Genomic DNA, 18,810 nt, shown 5'->3' with positions numbered 1-18,810 from the left:
TGTGGCCTTGAATATATCCCACTTGAATTTAGAAGAACACATTTGGTGCATTACACCCTACAGATTGAAGACCAGAAGAGTTTTGAGGTGACTTCTAGAATATCATATAGGAAGAAAGAAAAGGGTCATTAAGAAGGAAAAGACCAACATGGACATCAGACGAGACTCTGAAACTTACTCTCCAGCGTAGAGAAGCTAAAGCAAATGGAAGTAGTGAGGAGGTACAAGAGCTGAACAGAAAGTTTCTGTTCATGCAGTCAATTCATTCAGGAAGCATTACGAGGAGGTATCTGTACAGAAACAAGTGGAAACACCCAAGCAAGGGTCAGCTATTACTTTTCACTTCAAACTCCTCCTTCTGTACTCTGCTTTGCCAGCTGTTGTTGTTGTTGTTGTTACGTGCTGTCCAGCAGACAGCCCTTCTGGGGAGGTGTATGTCATTGTTGTTGTTAGGTGCCATCGAGTCGGCACCGACCCATAGCAACCTTATGCACAGCAGAACGAAACACTGCCCGATCCTGGGCCACGCTTGAGTCCATCGATGCTGCCACTTGGCCAATCCGTCATGTATTACATGGATTTAAAAACAAAAGCAAACACAAGTTACTATGGATCATACCAAACATACACCAGATGTTAAGTGCCCTCAAGTCGGTTCCGACTCATAGTGACATTGTATAGGGTTTAAACTGCCAACCCTGCAGTTAACAGTCCAGTGTTAATTACATCACACAAGAACGCCAAACACACAGTTAAGCAGGAAAGTAGTCTAAGGTACCCTCGTGTCTCCCAGCTTCAACTCATGAACGAGTGAGTACACACTTATTTTTATACCTTCACCCAGTCTCTTGTTTTAAAGCAAACCGGCTATTATATAATGTAATCCCTACATAACCAATGTATATTTTTAAAATACAAGAACTTTAAAAAATAGACTGTTGTCGTCCGTAAAATTAGAAGTCCTGGTGTGGCAGGCACTGAGCCGGTTAATGCGCAGGACTTAATGAACCGCATAGTCAGAAACCCTATACAGGGTCGCTATGGGTCGGAACCGATTTAATGGCACTTAACAACAACCATATAATACAATAGGCACATCTAGAAAAACGAGCTTTATTCTTTTATGCCCCGAAGCGAATAAGGCATTACTTTTGGCTTTGTTTTTTAATAATCTAAAGAATTCTAGCACTCTTTTGAAACTTGAAATGGCCTCTTTATCTTACCTGAGATTTTGCAACGTTGTGATAATTTCCAGCCCAGACAAATTTATACCGGTCCAAATTGACTGAACTCTGGTTTCCATTAGTCTAAAACGCTACCCTTTTACCCCGGGTGGGACTCGAACCCACAATCCCTGGCTTAGGAGGCCAATGCCTTATCCATTAGGCCACCGGGGCTGACGCGGATCGAGGTTCACTAATCATAGAGCAGTACCGCAACCCCTTCCCGGTAGTTTTAGCATTACTTCCCAGCCTCATCCCGGCCTTTCCCGGGCCCCTCGACGTTGGTACTAGGCCCCCGTTCCCCTTCAGACCTCACAGGTCACTGGACAGTCTCCAGACCCCAGAGTGGTGAAACACAAAGACTACACAACGGCTCTCTGGCTCTCTGATTGGCTGTTTAATCTGCAGGCGTGGCTTTTGCTTAAAGAGAGAGGGATGCAGGGTTCAAGTCCGGATCGATCACATTACGTCTTCTTTTAGGAGGCGAGCACGGATAACTAGTCGCGAAGGTGTTTGATGCAGAATAGGGAAAAGAATAAAAAGGGACAGCCTGCGTACTCTGCAATGACAGAAAAAGGACGGGGGAGGTGACCACCGCTGTCCACCACCCCATTCCCCTATAGCTCCTGGCCCGGGTCCCTGCTTTCTTTGAAAACGGCTCTCTTTCGGTCTCTGACCTGAGAGGCCTCTAGAAAAACGTCCTGTCAGCTGCCCGGCTAGCTCAGTCGGTAGAGCATGAGACTCTTAATCTCAGGGTCGTGGGTTCGAGCCCCACGTTGGGCGCTGCTAGTTGCTTTTTACAAATTACATTTCTTTGTTATTTTTCATGTTTATTTCTTGCTTCTCTCTTATTTTTTTCTGTATTTCTTTTCCATCTGCTCCGTTTTACTTGATTCTATTTTTTTGAAGCGCTATTTTATTATTTACGCTTTTCTCTTCCCGCCATTCCTGCATCTTTAAATGTTTTATCCCTATAAAATCTGTCTTCCGCATATTTACGAGCCCTTAGTAAACCACTGTAAGTGAATATCCAGTGTCTTTGAGGTCTTCAGTAAATCTTCGTAGAATGGAACTGGTGGGTCAAAAGGCATTGCCAAATTTCAAAGAGGTGGCCTGTCTTCGTGGCTGCCCTAGTCCTACATTCTCCAGAACCTGGGCCCTCCCTCGCCTACAAGGTCCTGAAGGGCTGCTGCGGCCAAGGCCGTCCAGGGCGCAGGTGCTCCACGCACCCTGCCCCTCACCCACGATCACACAGGCCACGCAGGCCCCCGGGACCTCATCTACGCAGGTGTGAAATGAATTGGACCCGAGCCGGGGTTCCCCGACTCCCCGGACTCTCGGTCTATGACTTCCGGCTTCGCAGTCTATCCTCAACGCTCGGGTCTTGGGGTTGCAGCCCTGGCCCTGAATTCTCGAATTCCCTAACAGCAGTGCCGAAAAAACAGTGAGGAGTAAGCGGCTTACACTGTCTAAGGCCCAGGCCAGTCCCCAGAGAAAAAGAAAACATTTTAACTACGAGGTGTGCGGAGAGGGGGGAAATAAAGAAAAACACGGAACCGACCACGAAGGGACTCGAACCCTCAATCTTCTGATCCGGAATCAGACGCCTTATCCATTAGGCCACGCGGCCTCACGGCAAAATGCTGCGCAGCTTGCCTCATAAAGGATACGCAGGCGCCTCTTAGCAGGCTTTAGTGCGCATGCTTGAGACCAAGAGACGCCCCGCCTCTCAGGGCACTGTTAAACCCAACGTTAACTCAGAGTCATAGCGCCCTGCATGGACAAAGCGATTAGCTGGGAATGCAAGGCAGCGGGCACAGAACTGAGAGAGTTCGAACCCTAAGGAGGCCGCCAGTCCTCTCCACTCCCGTAGCCTCCCTCCGCTCTCCCCCAGCCCGGGGCTGCTCCCCCAGCCCCTGAGAGCCCATCACAGACCAAGACATCGGCAATGGCTTGTCCCAGGGCCCGTGGGCCCAGATGGGACTCGGACCTCCTTCAGGGTGGAACTAGGGTGCGTGTGAAGAACTGGGGTCTCCCCTCCTGGCTCCCCGCTACTCCCTTCGAAGTGCCCCTCGCCTCCGCTAGAACTGGCCATATCCTCAGTTCGGCGCTGTTTATTGCACTCTGGTAAAAGGGGGGGGGGGGGGGGCACTTATCCTGGCTTCAGTGACTGGATGATCAGAGCGAAACCAGAAGTAAAAAAAAAAAGTATTCTCATACAATTTGATGAACTTGACCTACACCTATGGATGCAGTAACTCAAAAGAGGGAACAAGTCCTTACAGCAAGAATCATTCCCACCCCCTCCACACACAGAGTAGACAGGGATGGGCAACTTGGACATCGGCTACCCAAAATGGGGGGTGGGGGCTACAAAGGCAAGAAGTGACTGGCTTACAAGCTTTCAAGAGGGAACCTAGATCCAGAGGGCCTGGAGGAAGGTAGAATCTCCAGTGAGTATTATTCAATCTGACTAGGCAGGGCTGATGCAATGAAGTGCAGACGGGTCTCTTGTGATAAAATAGTGAATAATTGTTATCAGGACTGATTGTGAGGGTCGGAAATGTAAAGGTAGACATTTTATAGCAAGGAGGGGAGTGATTAACTTTTCAGTCTAGGAGCGGAGGTCCCTAGGACCATCAAGGGAGAAGAGCAGAGAGTGGGACCCTACCCAGAGAAGCAGTGATGCCTGAAATGGAGCCAGAGATGATGACGTGGAGCGATGGAGCAGCTGGAGACTTTAGATCCAGAGAGGGAGAGCGACTGTGTGAAGACCTGGGGGTAAGGGGGAAGGATTGCATGGAGGGGATTGTAACCATGGCAATGAGATGATATACGATAGAATGAATGTAAAACTAATGTTCTCCCACGTAAACTATCACATAATTCACAATAAATATTTAAGAAAAAGAAAAGTATACTTTTCCAAAAACAAGGTGGGGGGGGGGGATCACTGACTGGACGAAGTTGGCATGACCCCAGGTCCATGTGGTCAGGCTCTCAGGCAGAGGCTGCGGCGCAACGAGCTGCGGATCTCCAAGCAGGCTTTGTGGGGCTTGTCACTGTCGGGCCCCAGCACGTCCAGCTCACACACCTGCCTATTGACCTGCAAGGGACAACGCTTGACCACTACTCAGGGCTACCCAACCTGGGGCTCCACCTGGCGTTCAATGGGCAGCCCCTGGGCCGGGCTGGGGGAACAGGGAGTCCAGCCCCCTGTTACTGATCTCTCTCTCACACACACACACACACACCTCTCCCCACAACTCCTTCCTACTGACCGCCCTACACCCCATCTCCCCACCACACACACCTCTGTCATCAGCTCTAGAAGGTCTCTCCCAGGGTCAGCGCCGACAACCTCCACCAGAGTTTGGATAAAATCAGAGCCCTTGTCATCCCGATAGGCTACACAGCCTAAAGCAAAGGGGTCCAGGAGTTTCAGTCCCTGGCCTCTCCCCGCTGGGGCCTCCAGTCCCCAGGGCCTGTTGTTGATTGGGGGGGGGGGGGGGGGGGCGGGAAGCAGCAAGCAGACAGGCCTCAGGGAATAGCACCAGGGAGCATCTAGGACAAGTGGTGCTCAATATTTGCACAATGAGTATATAGATGGATTTAATGTTTGAGCTGGTATGGTGCCTGCCATAGGGTAAACACACGACCTCAAGGACGGTTTTTATAAACGGCAAGGTCGTCCGCTCAAACTCACCAGCAGCTCCTCGGAAACCCTATAGACGTTGGTCACTAGAGTTGGAACTGACTGCACAGCAATTAACAACAATATTTGAGCAAGCATTGACTTCTGCGCCAGGTTCCAAGCAGGGCCGTTGGACCAACTTATCCATCCTGCCCTGAGGAGCTTACAGTCCAAGGAAGATGATGCTGGCAGGGGGCTTGGCACCCAATATATCAGCTCATTATTTTATACATAATAAGGTATGGAAGATGACTTAACTGCAACTAAGCTGGTGACCCCTGGACCCCAATTTTCAAACCCTGGCTACCCTAGACCATGGTCAGGCCTCTTCTTACCCTCGGCCGCCGAGTAGACCATCAGGATGTCTGCGTGGTCAGCAGTCCTTGGAGGGTGTCCCCTGAAGGAGCTGCCTATAAAAGATACCAACCCCACTTAACCCAGAGCAACCAGCCCCAGGTGGAGGTGTCTCCCACTTGTTGCAGATTGAATTGTGTCACCCCAAAATTTATACTGAAGACATGCCTGGTGTCTGTGAATGTGACTTTGTTTGGAAATGGGGGGTCTTGATGTTATCAGTTCAGATTTATAAGGGGAGCAATAATATGAGGGAGGTATTATACACACCTTAGAACAATCAACCATTTGAGATCAAAAGGGCAGCATTTACCCAAGGGCAAAGTTCAGAAAGGGGGAGGAAAGGAAACTGGACACACAGCGAGGATGTGAGGATGGCAATCTATGACGGAAAACCAAATGTGTATGAACTGTTGACTGGAAAGACGACCTGTTCTGTAAACCTTCACCAAATTCATATCACATTAACAAGTTTAAAGATAAAGATGCTATCGGTTAAGATGAAGTCACAATGGAGTAAAATGGGTCCTAATCCTATATGGGGGTCCTGGTTCAGTACTGTAGGATAAACACTGGACTGCTAACTGCAAGGTCTGCGATTCAAACCCACCATGCACTCCTCAGAAACCTTATACAGAGTAACTATGAGTCCAAACTGACTTGATGGCTACTTAACAACAGCAATAATCCTATATAACTTATCAAACACAAAAGGGCACACAAAGAAATAGACAGCCAGAAGAACATCATGTGATGCTACAGCTGCAAGCTAAGGAACACCTGGAGCTCCCAAAAGCTGGGAGAGGCAAGGAACAGAATCTCAAAGCCTCCAAAGGAATTAACACTACTGACCTTGATCTTGGACTTCCAGACTCCAGAGCTGTGATACAACACATTTCTGTTCTTATAAACCACCAGATTACCCTAGGAGCTGGTAACCTGGCTCAAGGGCAACACAGGGCAGGAAAGACAGAGTATTCCAGAGTGCGAGTCTCAGCTCTCCCGCTGGCCAGATGGGTGGCCTCAGAAAAGCAATTTTGACTCCCTGACTGCCGGATTATTTTGGAACTCAAGTAGGAGAAGCTGTCACTCCCTAAACGCCTCCTTTTCTGTTAGGTTGTCATCACAATTCTGCCTGCACCAGGACCCGGGAGGGAGAACCCACCTTGCACATCAGCATAGACCTGGAGGACATCAGCGTGGGAGGGGATGGTGGGAGGCCTACTACACAGCCTGCGCCAGAACCAGGAGACAGTGGTGGCCACACCCAAGTCCCTGTGCCCTGGAGAAGGAGAGGGGAGTCAGGTACCTGAGCCTTGTAAGTTAGGGTGAGAACTCAGTTCCCAGAATCCAGAGCACTGTTCTGGTGTGCTAAGAGTCCAATGCTCAAGTGCATAGGGCCAAAGAGGCGATGGCAGGAGTCAGGGAGTGCTGGCATGCAGGCTGCCTGGAGGAGGTGGCCACTGAGTCTGATGGGAGGAAAGCCCAGAGAGAACGGCACAGGTTGAGACCAGGATCAGGTGGGAGGTGGGCCCTGGACCTCACTCACCCCCACGGCAGGCCTGAAGCAGGAAAATCTTGGGGCAACCCTGCAGCGCCTCACAGCGGCTAAGCTCTAGCAGCAGGGCCTCTGGTTGCACCTCCTGCCCATCTGCCCCCAACAACCGTCCCTGCGGACCACCATGAGCCATCAGGGCCACCAAGGCGCAGCTCACAGGGTCCCTGCAGGTGGTCAGCTGCTCCTGGAACTTGGCCAACTCCTCTTGAAAAGCCTTGGGTGGGCAGGGAGAGAGATTGAGGGATTTCTCCATGAGGCCCGAGGCTGGCAGGGGGTAAGAGGTAGCTCCTGCCCCTGCCCACCCTGCCTGGGGGAGGCCCTTCTTGGACCCCCTTCTGCAAGGCTAGGCATTGCCTCATCTCCCACTGCCATCGAGTTGATTCCAATTCACAAAGCCTCTCTAGGATGGTAGAACCGCCCCACAGGGCTTCCAAGGCCATCAATATTGATAGACACATCCTTCTCCCTCAGAGCAGTTAGTGGGTTCAAACCACCAACCTTTCAGTTCAATGCTTAAGCATGCATATAGACCAGCCTCCACAGCTGGTACCCTCTGGCCCCCACAGGGAAGCTACCAGCAAGTTCAGAGATGTAAGGACAGCAGGCTGGGGAGTGTCCAGGAAGGAAATCAAGATGCTTGGGTGTAAAGCTGGAGGGTCCAGCAGGGGCCTTGCACTGGGAGGCTGCAGGAACCCTGGGCTGTGAGTTCCAAAGGCATGCAGCAGGGAAGATGGAAGCTAGACTTCTGGAAGCACTTCCGGCCCTAGGTACTAGGTGAGGGATGCCCTTTCCAGAAGTTCCATCTCCCGTTACCTGGGCTGTAGGGTCTGTTCTCACAGTAGTCTCAAAGCCCAAGGTCTGGCATAGGCTCCCCAGAGCTTCCATGTCACACTGGGCCCCGGGCCGGCCTCGGATCATACCCAGGAGGAGAGCCACTCGGACTCCAGACAGGTCATACTGGGCCTTCAGGCCAGAGTCCAGCTGCAAGGAGGGTGAAGGCCTGTTCAAAGTGGTCAGATAGAATGCCTTGTCTCCCCCACCTTGGGGTGCCCTCTATGTACCAGTTTCAGCTGCAGCCACAGGATTGAACCCCCTCCCCGGCCCGCTCACCTCAGACTCCCAGGCCTGCACATTTCCCAGGCACAGTGCACCCCTCAAGGAGCTTCGAAGAACCGGGCAGAAGGTGCCTCCTGCGGACTCAGTCACCCTCCGGAAGACCTGGGGGTGGCCAGAGGGGTCCCAACCCAAGCAGGAAGTCAGGGTCCTGACTTCTTTGGAGTTACCACCAGAATGGAGGGAGAAGGGGGCAGACAAGAGAGGGGAAAGGCAAGACAGAGCACTCTGACCCTGAGTGTTATTTCAGGCTCCAGGCCATGGACTTGCCTGGCCAGGGTGGACAGTAGCCACACCACTCACACACCCTGTGCATGGGAGTGGGAGCTCCCTAGGTCAGGCAGGGCACAGTTCACCACCACCACCCCGTGTGATCCTGGGGATTCATGGAGAGCAGAGCTGAGTCCACATCTTTCACCTCTAGGGGTCCCCCAACTCCCCAGAGAGACTTGGAAGCCTGAGCCATTCCTGAGCATGGGCAGTCTGCACCTGCATGTGTTCGGGAGAGGTGGGCCAAGGGCAACCCTTTGCCCTGGACAAGCACTGCCGACAGTCCCTGAGGGCACTGTGGCTGGTGAGGGAACCAGGGACATGGGGGCAGGGGAGGGGTGGGAGCCAGCAGGAGCAATAGCTTCTTGGAGAAAGGCATGGGGGATGAGGAGCAGTCCACGTGGTGGTGAGGGGGACCTGAGTGTTTCATGAGTGAGGGCACACTGTAGGATGGGAGGGGACACATGGGACACAATGGGGCAATGATAGGACTCTGCCCTAGTGGCAGGCTCAGGAGTGCCCAGCACAGTCCCCTTCCCTATTTCCTTTCTTGACCCCCACCTCTGTCAACAGCTGCAGCAGAGACCAGTGAGGACAGTGACCACAGAGCTCAGCCAGGTGGTGGAGGAAGCTTCCGGACTCTGGGGTGACTGGGGAAGAGGTGACAGACACATGCGCATGAAGGAAGGGAAGCAGATCTCAGAAGCTCCCAGTTCTGCCAGGGGTCCCTGTCCTCCTCTCCAGCCCACTCACCCCCTGGAGCGATCGACAGTAGCAAGAAGAGCTTGGGGCAGCCCCAAAGGACCCCACAGCCATTCAGCTCCTGGGCCAGCTTCAGGGGCCACCTCAGCTGCCCACGGAGGGTCACCAAGGCCACCAAGGTACAGCTGATGGGGTCCCCTTGGGCATCCAGCTGCTCCCGGAATTGAACTAACTCCTCCGAAAAGCTCTGGGGGCAAGAGCAAGTTGCGGCCTTAGGTCCTAGGGAGGGTGCTGTCCCCAGGGCTAGGGGTGGTTGCCGAGCTCACCTGGACAGGGACCACCTTCTGCTCCAGACTCTCAAAGCCCAGGGCCCGCAGCACGCCCTCCAGGGCAGCGATGGTGACAGCCGGCACCCCTGGGCTGCTGAGCATCAGGGCCACCCTTGGGTGCAGCACACTGTACCTTCCCTGGGGAAGCAAGGCCGGGGTTAGGCTGGACCAGGTATAGCCGGGAGTCAGACATGAGCTGGGCCAGACTTCCTGCTACCTTCCTGCCCAGGCTCTCCCGAATATCTGCCATCTGCACAGCCACCCGCAGAGTCCCGGCTACCAGGAAGGCCATGACGCTGAGCCGCTGGGACCTTCTCCAAGTTCCCCTCTAAGCTCTGGCTCCCAGACCTGGGTTCCAACCCTTGCCCTCTCCGGAAGCCACGTTCCTATCAGTTGTTTATAAGCTGGCCTGGACTCTCGTCCCCAACCCTGCACCAGAGGACGTTCTAGCTGGCACTCTATGCTCCACCAGGTCTATTCTTAGTTCCTGGCCCCCGCTTCTTCCTATCTGATCTCGCTACACCTGAGAGCTCTCCTTGGAGTGGCCGGTCTGTGTACTTGCTGATCCCTGAGGGTCTGAAGTGTGGAGCCCTGAACAGGGCAGTGGTGACAGTAGGCTAAAGGTCCTCAGCTGGGACTGTGGCCATCCAGAGGCTGTCATAAACCTCAGGAGGTGGGGGGTCTGGGCAGCTGAGGAAGAATCCTGGGGGGGGGGGGGGAGTGCGGTCACCAAGGGGCAAGAACATCTCATCTCCTGCCCACCCCTACCTCCCATCCAGAGGGAGCCACTGAGGCCATAGGGCCAGGACTCAGGAAGGGCTCAGCAGTTGGGGAGCCCAAGCAGCACCCACTGTGCATGTCTTATCCTGAGGACCCAGCAGGGGCCATCTGGAGTCACTGGCTGTTTCCTTCCAGGTAACCAGGGCAGGGCCAATCCATGGGTTCTCCTCCTGCCCCCCCAGCAGGACCACCAAAGTCTCTAGGTCACTTCAATGTTGTCTCTAAGGGTCTCTTCACATGACCAGAGGGAAAACACTGGCCTGGGGGAGCCCAGCTGCCCTGCTGGGCTCCTCAGCTCTGAAGCCCCTCACACTTCCTTCACTGGGTCCTACCAGGGTGGGGAGGGATGCCACCGGCTTCCCCACCCTGAGCTGTCCCAGGCCAGGTAGCATGTTGCAGAGGATAGGGGACTTGAACTGGAAGCCACCCTTTGGGGTCCAGTTAACCCAAAAGCCAGTATGTGGCTCAGCTAGGTGATGGCCCAGTGTCGTGTGTCAACGGGACAAATCAGGCCAGGAAGCCCATTCCTCCAACACCCCACCACCCCCACACACACACACACACACACAGAAAAACAGAACAGAGGAGCCTAGAGGGAGTCCCCACGTTTATTCAGGCCCTACGGTGTGCTGGGCTAAGGGTCTTGTCCCAGTTAACACACAACTACAAAGGGTGCCGACACAGGGAGGGAATGCATTACCTGAGGCCCAGCCCACCTGAGCCAGAGCCAGTGCTCCAGGAAAATGATGCCCAGACCTCCCAGGGGAGGGCCCGCCACTACCACAGCCCCACCACAGGTTAGTGGTGACCCCAGGGGCACAGCAAGGCACAGTGCTGACAGGGCAAAGGTGACAGGGTACAGAGGGCTCCTGCTCCACTCTGAGGGGAAGCAGGCTCAGCCTGTGGCCTCATCCAGGACCCAAACCCTCATGGGGATGGGGTGAGGGGGAATGGCAGGGGCTTATGGCCCAACCATGTGCCCACCCAAGACAGCAGGGGGCAGAGTTCCGGGTCAAAGGCAGATGAGCAGCCTGTCCCAGCCATCCACCATCACTGGCAAGGGCAGCCAGAAGGGAGGGGCATGGTGCCAAGGAGAACAGGGAGAGGGCTCCATTCCTGGGAGAACAGAGCACGGTGTTCACGGAGGCCTAGCCGGGATGAGGAGTGTCCGGCAGCCTGGCAGCAACACGAGCCTGCCCGCTCAGCCCACTGGCTGGGCCATCTTGGCGTGCAGGCTCTGGTGGGCGATGAGGTGGGCACGCTGCTTGAAGCTCTTGTCGCACTCTCCGCAGCCGAAGGGCCGCTCGCCTGTATGCACGCGCCGGTGGTCCAGCAGGTAGGAGCGCAGCGAGAAGCTCTTGCCGCAGTCCGGACAGGAGAAGGGCTTCTCGCCCGTGTGGATGCGCTGGTGGTCGGCCAGGTAGGCGCTGCGGCTGAAGCTCTTGCCGCACTCAGGGCAGGAAAAGGGCTTCTGGCCCGTGTGCACTCCCTGGTGGCGTGCCAGGTCGGAGGAGCTGCGGAAGCTGCGGTCACACTGCCGGCACTTGTGCGGCTTCTCGCCCGTGTGCGTGCGCTGGTGTCGCGCCAGGTCAGAGCCCCAGCGGAAGCGCTTGTCGCACTGTCCGCAGCTGTGCGGCTTCTCAGCGGCCAGGTCCCGGAACTGCCGCCTGCGCGTGGGTGGCCGCCCCTTCCGCGCCGCCCCCACCGGACCCGGCTGCACCCCCCGCTGGTTCTCGTTCTCCCAGCTCTCGGCCTCCTCAGGGCTCCAGGACACAACTGTGCCACCGCCAGCCTGGCAGGGTGCTACAGCCTCCTCCTCCAGTCGGGACCGTGTGTTCTGGCTTTTGAGCCCCAAACCTACAAAAAAGAAAAGGTGAGGCGGCCTCCTCAGTCGCGCTGGGTTTGGGGACAGCATGGCACCTCAGTATCCCCATCTATAAAATGGGCACAATGCCACAACATCAAAACAGCTCAGAGTTTAGGGCAGGGTGTCCAGCAGCTCTGTCCTGCCCATGGAGGTGCTTAGACAAGTCACCTGAATCCAATGTCCTATCTCTGACCCCTGACCACACTCCAAATTGGAACAGACTCACCTCCATGGAGTTGGAGGAAAACGTGGACCAAAACTGGAATTTATATAAAAGACTACATGGGAGGAGCCCCAAGACTGTGGTCCCCATGCAAACTGGAACTGAACTCACCCCCAGGAACCATCTTTCAGTCCCACAATAGGCAGGCTTATAAACAGGAGAGCAGTAACATCCGAGATACAGTGAAGAGAAGACAGTCAACCACAGAAGACCAACAGGGCAGCATTTGCCGGGATAAGGCTCAGAAGAGACAGGAAACAAAGGGACCAAATGGTTCTGACATGGTTTCTCTCAGGACACAAATGCTTGGGTGGGGAGAGATCCTGCCCTATCAGATCATAAGGATTAGATGAGGTGACCCCCAAACAGTGCTTAGGAAATCCTGGCTTGGAAACCAAAGCCAAACCACTGAGGTCAAGTCACTTCCAGCTCACAGGACAGACAACGGCCTGCAGCGTCTCCAAAGCTGCAATCTGTACCTGGGAAGCAAACTTCCTTTCCCTGAGCGGCTGGTGGGTTAGAAGTGCTGATGCTCTTGTCAGCAATGGGACACTTTAACCACTGCATCACCATGCCCCTCTTGGTTGGGAAACGTACCCTGAAAACGGGAAGGCTAGCTACGAGTAGGATCAGCACTGGACTGCTAACCACAAGACTGGTGGTTCAAACCCACCAGCTGCTCCTTGGAAAGCTAGACAGGCCCGTCACTAGGAGTCAGAATTGACCCAATGGCACTTGACTGCAACAGCTTACGAGGCTGTCCTTGCAGACAGCAGGCACGTCCCCTGTGTCACTGCACCAGACCCAGATGCAGAGCTGGCCCGCTTCATCATAACTGATGGCTTTTGAGGCCCAGCTCTGCCCTGCCAGGGCCAGGTCTCAGTCTCCTTATCTGTGAGATGGGGACGAAATGCCACTGCACTAGACAGTGAGGAATCCACTGGAGGACGGCACACCGCCAGTGTCCCACCACATGTTCTGCATGCTAGGAGGTGCAGGGACCTGATGAGTGACCGCAGTAGATGTCAGACAGACACTAAGACCAGGGGAAGCCCCACTGGCAGCCAGGCCTGGATGAGTGGGACAGGACAGCGCGGCCTGCTGGGCTGGGGAGGCTGCAGCCCTCATCTAAGAGGCACTGACTGCCATCACTGCTTACCCAGGGTGACATTCCGAGAGTTCTCCCGCTTTATATCCCAGAAGAGATCCCTCTGAGCGGGCTCCAGAGACCCCCATTCTTCCTGAGAGAAGTAGAAGGGAACGTCCCCCAACGTCACAGGTGCCTGGAATGAGGCGAAGTGGCTTAACGCTGCCTGGCTCAGGCCTCCCCGGGCAGGACCAGGGTCGATGCGAGAGGCTGCTACTCACATGAAGTCCAGTGGCAAGGCGGGCATCCGAGGTCTCTCTGGAACGCCCCTCTTTAAGAGTAAGCTGGGCTGAGAGGAAAGAAGAGAGCCTCAGGGAGGTCAGCTCAGGCTGGGACAGAACCCCTCAGAGCTTCCCCTGCTCAGACAGATGTCCACTCCAGACCAGCACACACACTCAGACTCTCACACCCAGACACACACACTCACCATACCCGGCCAGACTCTCACACCCAGAGACACACAAACTCATCACACCCAACCAGACTCTCACACCCAGACACATACAAATTCACCACACCCGGCCAGACTCTCACACCCAGACACACACAAACTCATCACACCCGGCCAGACTCTCACACCCAGACACACACAAGCTCACCACACCCAGACACACACAAACTCACCACACCCGGCCAGATACTCACACCCAGACACACACAAGCTCACCACACCCGACCAGACTCTCACACCCAGACACACACAAGCTCACCACACCCGGCCAGACACTCACACCCAGACACACACAAACTCACCACACCCAGCCCACGCGCCCCCAGCACCCCCTACACACATATGCATACACACAGAGACACAGGTGCCTGATTGCATGGAGGCAGTGAACCCCTGAGCACTAGGCAGAGACCTACTCACCACCATGACTGGGCTGCTCCACCTTTGGGGGCGGCCCCTTGGCCTGGCTTCCCTGGACCTCGGCCTTGGCTTCCGACTCCTCTGGAGGCACATCCTGTGCAGGAACCACAACATGCTCGTCAGCACGGAGCCCAGAGCGGGCTAGACAGAGTCTAATCCCTGGGAAGGAGACACAGGAGAGGTCTCAGGGTGTGGGGCTGCGTGTGGGGACAATCCAGAGCAGAGTGTGACACCAGGATGGGTTGTGCATCTAGGACCAGCAAGGGACGTGGAGGGTCCCTGCTGCCAGGACAAAAGCCCACATTTAGCCCCTCTCACTACCCGCCCCCCCCCGACGTCTCCAGTGTCAAGACCCATCACCTCACAAGACAGTGGGCTCCTGCAGATGCTCGACCTGCTCAGAGCCCTCTGATGGTACCTGTCACTGGACACCAGGGTCTGGCCCAGAGCAGGACATTAACAGGCCGGGGTAGAGCCTGTGTGTGGCAGAACCCTGCCTCCCTGAGGCCCATAGCTGCCTTCCCTCTGCAGCCCCTGAGAAGAACCCCATTTCTTTCTGAGGGTATTCTTCAGAGAATCATCACGTGCCTATCGTTCCCCTGGCCCATGGGGCTGGTGGGGGACCTGGCTCTGCATGTGGCCTTGCCCTTCAACCCAGGGGTCATTTGAGGGCCCCTCCCCCACTCCACCCAGAAATGGATGTGGAGGGCCCCCCTTACTTGCTGCCTGGCTTTCCCAGGCTGCTTCTGCAGGTCTTCTACCCAGGCGACAGCTTCCTCGCCACTCCCTGGGCCCCGCTCTCGCACTCGGCCCTGGACAGCCCCGGGCAGCACGCTCAGGAATTGTTCCAGCACCAACAGCTCCAGCATCTGCTCCTTGGTGCGCAGCTCGGGCCGCAGCCAGCGGCAGCACAGCTCCCAGAGCTGGCTGAAGGCCTCGTGGGGCCCCCCTGCATCCCGGTAGGAGAACTGCCGGAAGCGCTGGCGGCAGCTCTCGGTGTCCTTGCTGTCGTCTGGCTGGGCACAGTCCTGTTCCCAAGAGGACTCCTCCACCTTCACAATCAGAAGTCCTTCTCCCTCCTCCAGGGCCTGGAGCTCCGGGGGGGCTGCCATTCCCCTGGTCTTAGTCTTAACCAGGCCCAAGCCTGCCCCTCAGTCTCCCAGAAGACTCTCCCGTCGCAGCCGGGGCAACATCTGGACCCACGTTCCTACGGACAGAGCAGAACAGCACAATGGACTGGAGGGACCTAGGGACCCCCGCTGCTGTCCTTCAGTGACCCTGAAGTCTGTTTAGCTGCAGTCATGGACTGTATTGTGTCTCCCCCAAAATATTTGTCAACATGGCTGGGTCGTGATTCTCAGTGGTTTAACAGTTTGCGATGAAGTAATCTGGCAGGTGTGGAATCTTCCCCCATAATGGGGAGCAACCGATCGATGATAATGGGTCTGGGTGGTCTACAACACCCTTACTCAGGGCCCAGTCCTGGTTCAAGGTAAGAGGAGTTTAACTCGAGTGTGGCCTGAATCCCCTGCTATCTTACAAGAGATCAAAGAAAAGAAAGACACAGAGTGGGACCTCATTATCATTATCACCAGGGAAAAAGAGCTGGGATGGATCTGGGGCCCTGCATGGAGAACTCCTAGGCCCAGAGGAAGACTGATGCTCAGACACTTAGAGATGATCATGGAATGCTGAACCCACAGATGCTGAAAAGAGACCAGAGCTGTCATGTCTCCCCCAATGCTGACAGAAAGGGAAAGCCTTGCCCCTACAGCTGGCACTCTGGGTTTGGACTTCTAGCCTCTTAGACTGCGAAAGGATACATTCCTGTTGGTTAAAGCCATCCACTTTTAGCATTTCTCTTATGCCAGCTTTAGGTGCCTAAGACAGTTGCCTTCAAGCCACCAATCCACGGTGACCTCAGGTGTGAACTGCTCTGCCAAGTTTTCAAGCCCACCAGGCCTATCTTTAGAAACGCCTCAGGTGGGATGTACCTCCAAACCATGCAGCTAGTCCAATACTTAATCGTTTTCATGACCCAGTCCGCGCACAATGTAGGTGCAGACCCCAGGACCGCTGTGGGCAATGTGACTTATGATCCCTCCTATTTAACACTGTTTCTTCATTGGCTGGGCCATGAGGCTCCCGACAGGGATGTGCTCCAGTTTAACCAATTCCCTAGGGAGGCGTCTGACTTGTTTCCCAATCTTCTCTACGACACACTATGCACCTCATTTATTTCTTTCTTTCACGTCTCCAACACCGTTCTCATCCGCCATTGATGGAAGAGACGCGCCGCCCGCAGGATCAGAGACTCACCAGGATCGTGGCAGGAAGGAAAGGTGGCCCCGGACAGAGCCCCGCGTTCCGCCAGCAGCCAGGGGCCGAGGGGAGGGCGGCCGGGCGATGGGCAGGCTGTGGGCGCGCTCCGGGTGTTTGCCCCAAAACCAAGAGCGCGGGGGGCGCCCCGAGCTGCTGCCAGCACTTCCTAGCGGCGTGCCCCCCGTCCACCTCCGCCTCAGGACACCAGTCCTGCCCCAAGTCCCGCGTGTCCCCTGCTGAGCGCGGCTGCCCAAGTCACTGGTGCCCGCCCCTGACACATTCAGCGTCCACTACCGCCCAGGCGTTCCCAGTTACATCGATAGATACCGACGCCGGAAACCCGCGCTGGGGTCGCTGGGAAACCGCACGGCGCACGCGCCCTTACAAGCATTCAAAACTACACCCCCCACAAGGCCGTTCGTCTGTCGCGCCTGCCTTCTCCCCGAGTAACGGCCGATGAACCGGGACAAGGCTAATCAGAAAGTAGCGACACCCGTGAGCACTGGATCAAAAACCGAGGGCTGCGTCCTCCTTTTCTTTTCGTTTTCTGTACCCTCTGAGGGGCGGAGACGACTGCTGGCCCAGACGCAAGTGGAGCGCCCGCCGGAAGGGATGCCCAGGGCTAAGTTGGTTCTGCTCGGTCTCTTTCCGCTAGAGGGACTATGTCAACTGAGAGGGCCCTCGAGCGTGGTCGGGGAAACCCGTTTCCAGCCTTTCGTGCCCCGCCCCATCCCGTCCCAAGTCTTTAGCAACAAGTGGGTCGTTGGGACCTACCCAAAGACTCGGGCAGAAACTTGGAGATCTGCTCCCATGAAGATTACAGCCTTGTCACGTTGAGTTGCTAGGAGTTGCAAGTCGACTGGAGAACGCAATAGCAGAGGGGCGTGGAGCTTTCTAGGAAATGCCATCCAAGGTGACACGCAGCCGTGTCTAGCTGGCCAGCGCTTACTCACAGATTCACCGCGGGCAGCTGAAGCGTCCGCCGGGTCCCTGGGCCCAGAAAGATCTGAAAGATGCGGACCTTTGGGAAGTTCAGAGTTCTCTCTGCGGTGGCATTTGGATGCACTTCTAGCTCTACATCTTAACCCGAAGATTTAAGTGAAAAACGCTTGCTTGATTTTTAAGAATTTATTATGCAAGTATTGTATCCTCAGTATAGAAAGTTAAGAATGTAAAAGTATTTATCTCCATATACACAAGGCCAGTTCCCTCTCTCCTCAAATGTCACTCCCTCAAAGAGGCCTTCCCTAACCTGTGTGGATAGCTCCCCCACCTTATTTTTCTTCTTAACATGTTTCCCGATGGGGGCGGGGGTAGAAATGGGTAGAAAATGGAGTTAAAAGATAATGGAAATCCCCAACGACCTTTTTGAAGCCACGTCATATATGGAATACTGGTGTGGCGCTGTAGGATCAGCACTGGACTGTGAACAACAAAGTCAGCAGTTCAAACCCACCAGCTGCTCCTCAGAAACCCTATACAGGGTCACTATGAACTGAAACCGATTTAACAGCATTCACCAACAACATTCAAGTATCAACTCCATGAGGGTTGGCACTGTTTTTATGACTTTCTCCTAGCACCTAGAATTGTGGTTGGAGCAAGGTAGGGGTTCAATAAATATTTGTTATAATCCAGAAATAAGAACTGTGAATCTTTTAGTCTGTATTCTTGAAGTTCTACATCTATGAAGATATTTCTAATAAAAATTGGCATGGATCTATAAGTAATGTTTTATTGTTGTTGTTATATGCCGTGGAGTCGGTTCCGACTCATAATGACCCTGTACAGGGTTTCCGAGGCTGTAAATCTTTACGGGAGTAGGAAGCCCCATCTTTCTCCCGCGGAGCAGCTGGTAGTTTCTAACTGCTAACCTTGCGGTTCACAGCTTGATTGATAACCATTACGCTACCAGAGTTCCTTATATTAGCATTTATAAATAAAATTTGCAAGCTGTAAAGGATGAATGCATTTGAATCATGGTGTTGACAAAGAATATTGACTATATCATGGACTGCCAAAAGAATGAATAAATCTGTCTTGGAATAAGTACTGCCAGAGTGCTTTTTGGAGCTGAGGATGGTGAGACTTTCTCTCATATGCCTTGGACACGTGATCTGGAGGGACCAGTTCCTGGAGAAGACTTCATGCTTAGGAAACTAGAGCATCAGTGACAAAGAGAAAGATCCTCAAAGAGCTGGTCTGACACAATGGCTGTATCAATGGGCTCACACAGAGCAATGATGTGAGGCTGCTGCGGGACTGGGCTGCCTGGTTCTTTTGTACATACAGTTGCTATAACTCACAGTGAACTTGATAGCAGTGAATCTGGTTTCCTTGGGGGTGATTTAAAGGAG

At 54.5% G+C, this 18,810-nt stretch overlaps 2 protein-coding genes and 3 non-coding genes across 5 annotated transcripts; 1 reads left to right on the top strand and 4 right to left on the bottom strand.

Moving 5' to 3' along the window:
- Positions 1-1,324: 1,324 nt before the first annotated feature.
- Positions 1,325-1,397, bottom strand: TRNAR-CCU. Its single transcript has one exon. It is a non-coding gene; the product is annotated as a tRNA-Arg (tRNA).
- A 536-nt stretch (positions 1,398-1,933) lies between these two features.
- On the top strand, positions 1,934-2,006 carry TRNAK-CUU. Its single transcript has one exon. It is a non-coding gene; the product is annotated as a tRNA-Lys (tRNA).
- Positions 2,007-2,780: 774 nt separating this feature from the next.
- On the bottom strand, positions 2,781-2,853 carry TRNAR-CCG. The gene has a single exon. It is a non-coding gene; the product is annotated as a tRNA-Arg (tRNA).
- A 1,362-nt stretch (positions 2,854-4,215) lies between these two features.
- On the bottom strand, positions 4,216-9,535 carry CASP16 (caspase 16, apoptosis-related cysteine peptidase (putative)). The gene is made up of 11 exons (XM_006873980.1): positions 9,461-9,535; positions 9,241-9,381; positions 8,966-9,161; positions 8,774-8,862; positions 7,940-8,047; positions 7,643-7,810; positions 6,821-7,043; positions 6,437-6,553; positions 5,253-5,327; positions 4,537-4,640; positions 4,216-4,329 (listed from the first exon to the last, which is right to left on the bottom strand). Exons 1-11 carry the CDS (start codon positions 9,533-9,535, stop codon positions 4,216-4,218), a joined length of 1,410 nt encoding a protein of 469 aa, XP_006874042.1.
- Positions 9,536-11,224: 1,689 nt separating this feature from the next.
- Positions 11,225-15,243, bottom strand: ZNF213 (zinc finger protein 213). The gene is made up of 5 exons (XM_006873899.1): positions 14,851-15,243; positions 14,132-14,225; positions 13,482-13,549; positions 13,273-13,396; positions 11,225-11,880 (listed from the first exon to the last, which is right to left on the bottom strand). Exons 1-5 carry the CDS (start codon positions 15,241-15,243, stop codon positions 11,225-11,227), a joined length of 1,335 nt encoding a protein of 444 aa, XP_006873961.1.
- Positions 15,244-18,810: the final 3,567 nt, after the last annotated feature.

Source organism: Chrysochloris asiatica, unplaced genomic scaffold (genome assembly GCF_000296735.1).
Source record: "Chrysochloris asiatica unplaced genomic scaffold, ChrAsi1.0 scaffold00257, whole genome shotgun sequence".
NCBI classification, from domain to species: Eukaryota; Metazoa; Chordata; class Mammalia; order Afrosoricida; family Chrysochloridae; genus Chrysochloris; species Chrysochloris asiatica.
This window is presented reverse-complemented; position numbering and strand designations above follow the sequence as displayed.

What these genes read in the sequence shown, in the direction of transcription:
- ZNF213 (XM_006873899.1), bottom strand. Translation starts at nt 15,243, where the DNA reads ATGGCAGCCCCCCCGGAGCTCCAGGCCCTGGAGGAGGGAGAAGGACTT. An exon ending in GCCTTGCCACTGGACTTCAT is followed by an intron (nt 13,397 to 13,481) that starts GTGAGTAGCAGC and finishes GCCTCATTCCAG; the next exon opens with GCACCTGTGACGTTGGGGGA. An exon ending in CTCTCGGAATGTCACCCTGG is followed by an intron (nt 11,881 to 13,272) that starts GTAAGCAGTGAT and finishes TCTTTTTTGTAG; the next exon opens with GTTTGGGGCTCAAAAGCCAG.
- CASP16 (XM_006873980.1), bottom strand. Translation starts at nt 9,535, where the DNA reads ATGGCCTTCCTGGTAGCCGGGACTCTGCGGGTGGCTGTGCAGATGGCA. An exon ending in TGCAGGCCTGGGAGTCTGAG is followed by an intron (nt 7,811 to 7,939) that starts GTGAGCGGGCCG and finishes CCCTCCTTGCAG; the next exon opens with CTGGACTCTGGCCTGAAGGC. An exon ending in GAACAGACCCTACAGCCCAG is followed by an intron (nt 7,044 to 7,642) that starts GTAACGGGAGAT and finishes TGCCCACCCAAG; the next exon opens with GCTTTTCAAGAGGAGTTGGC.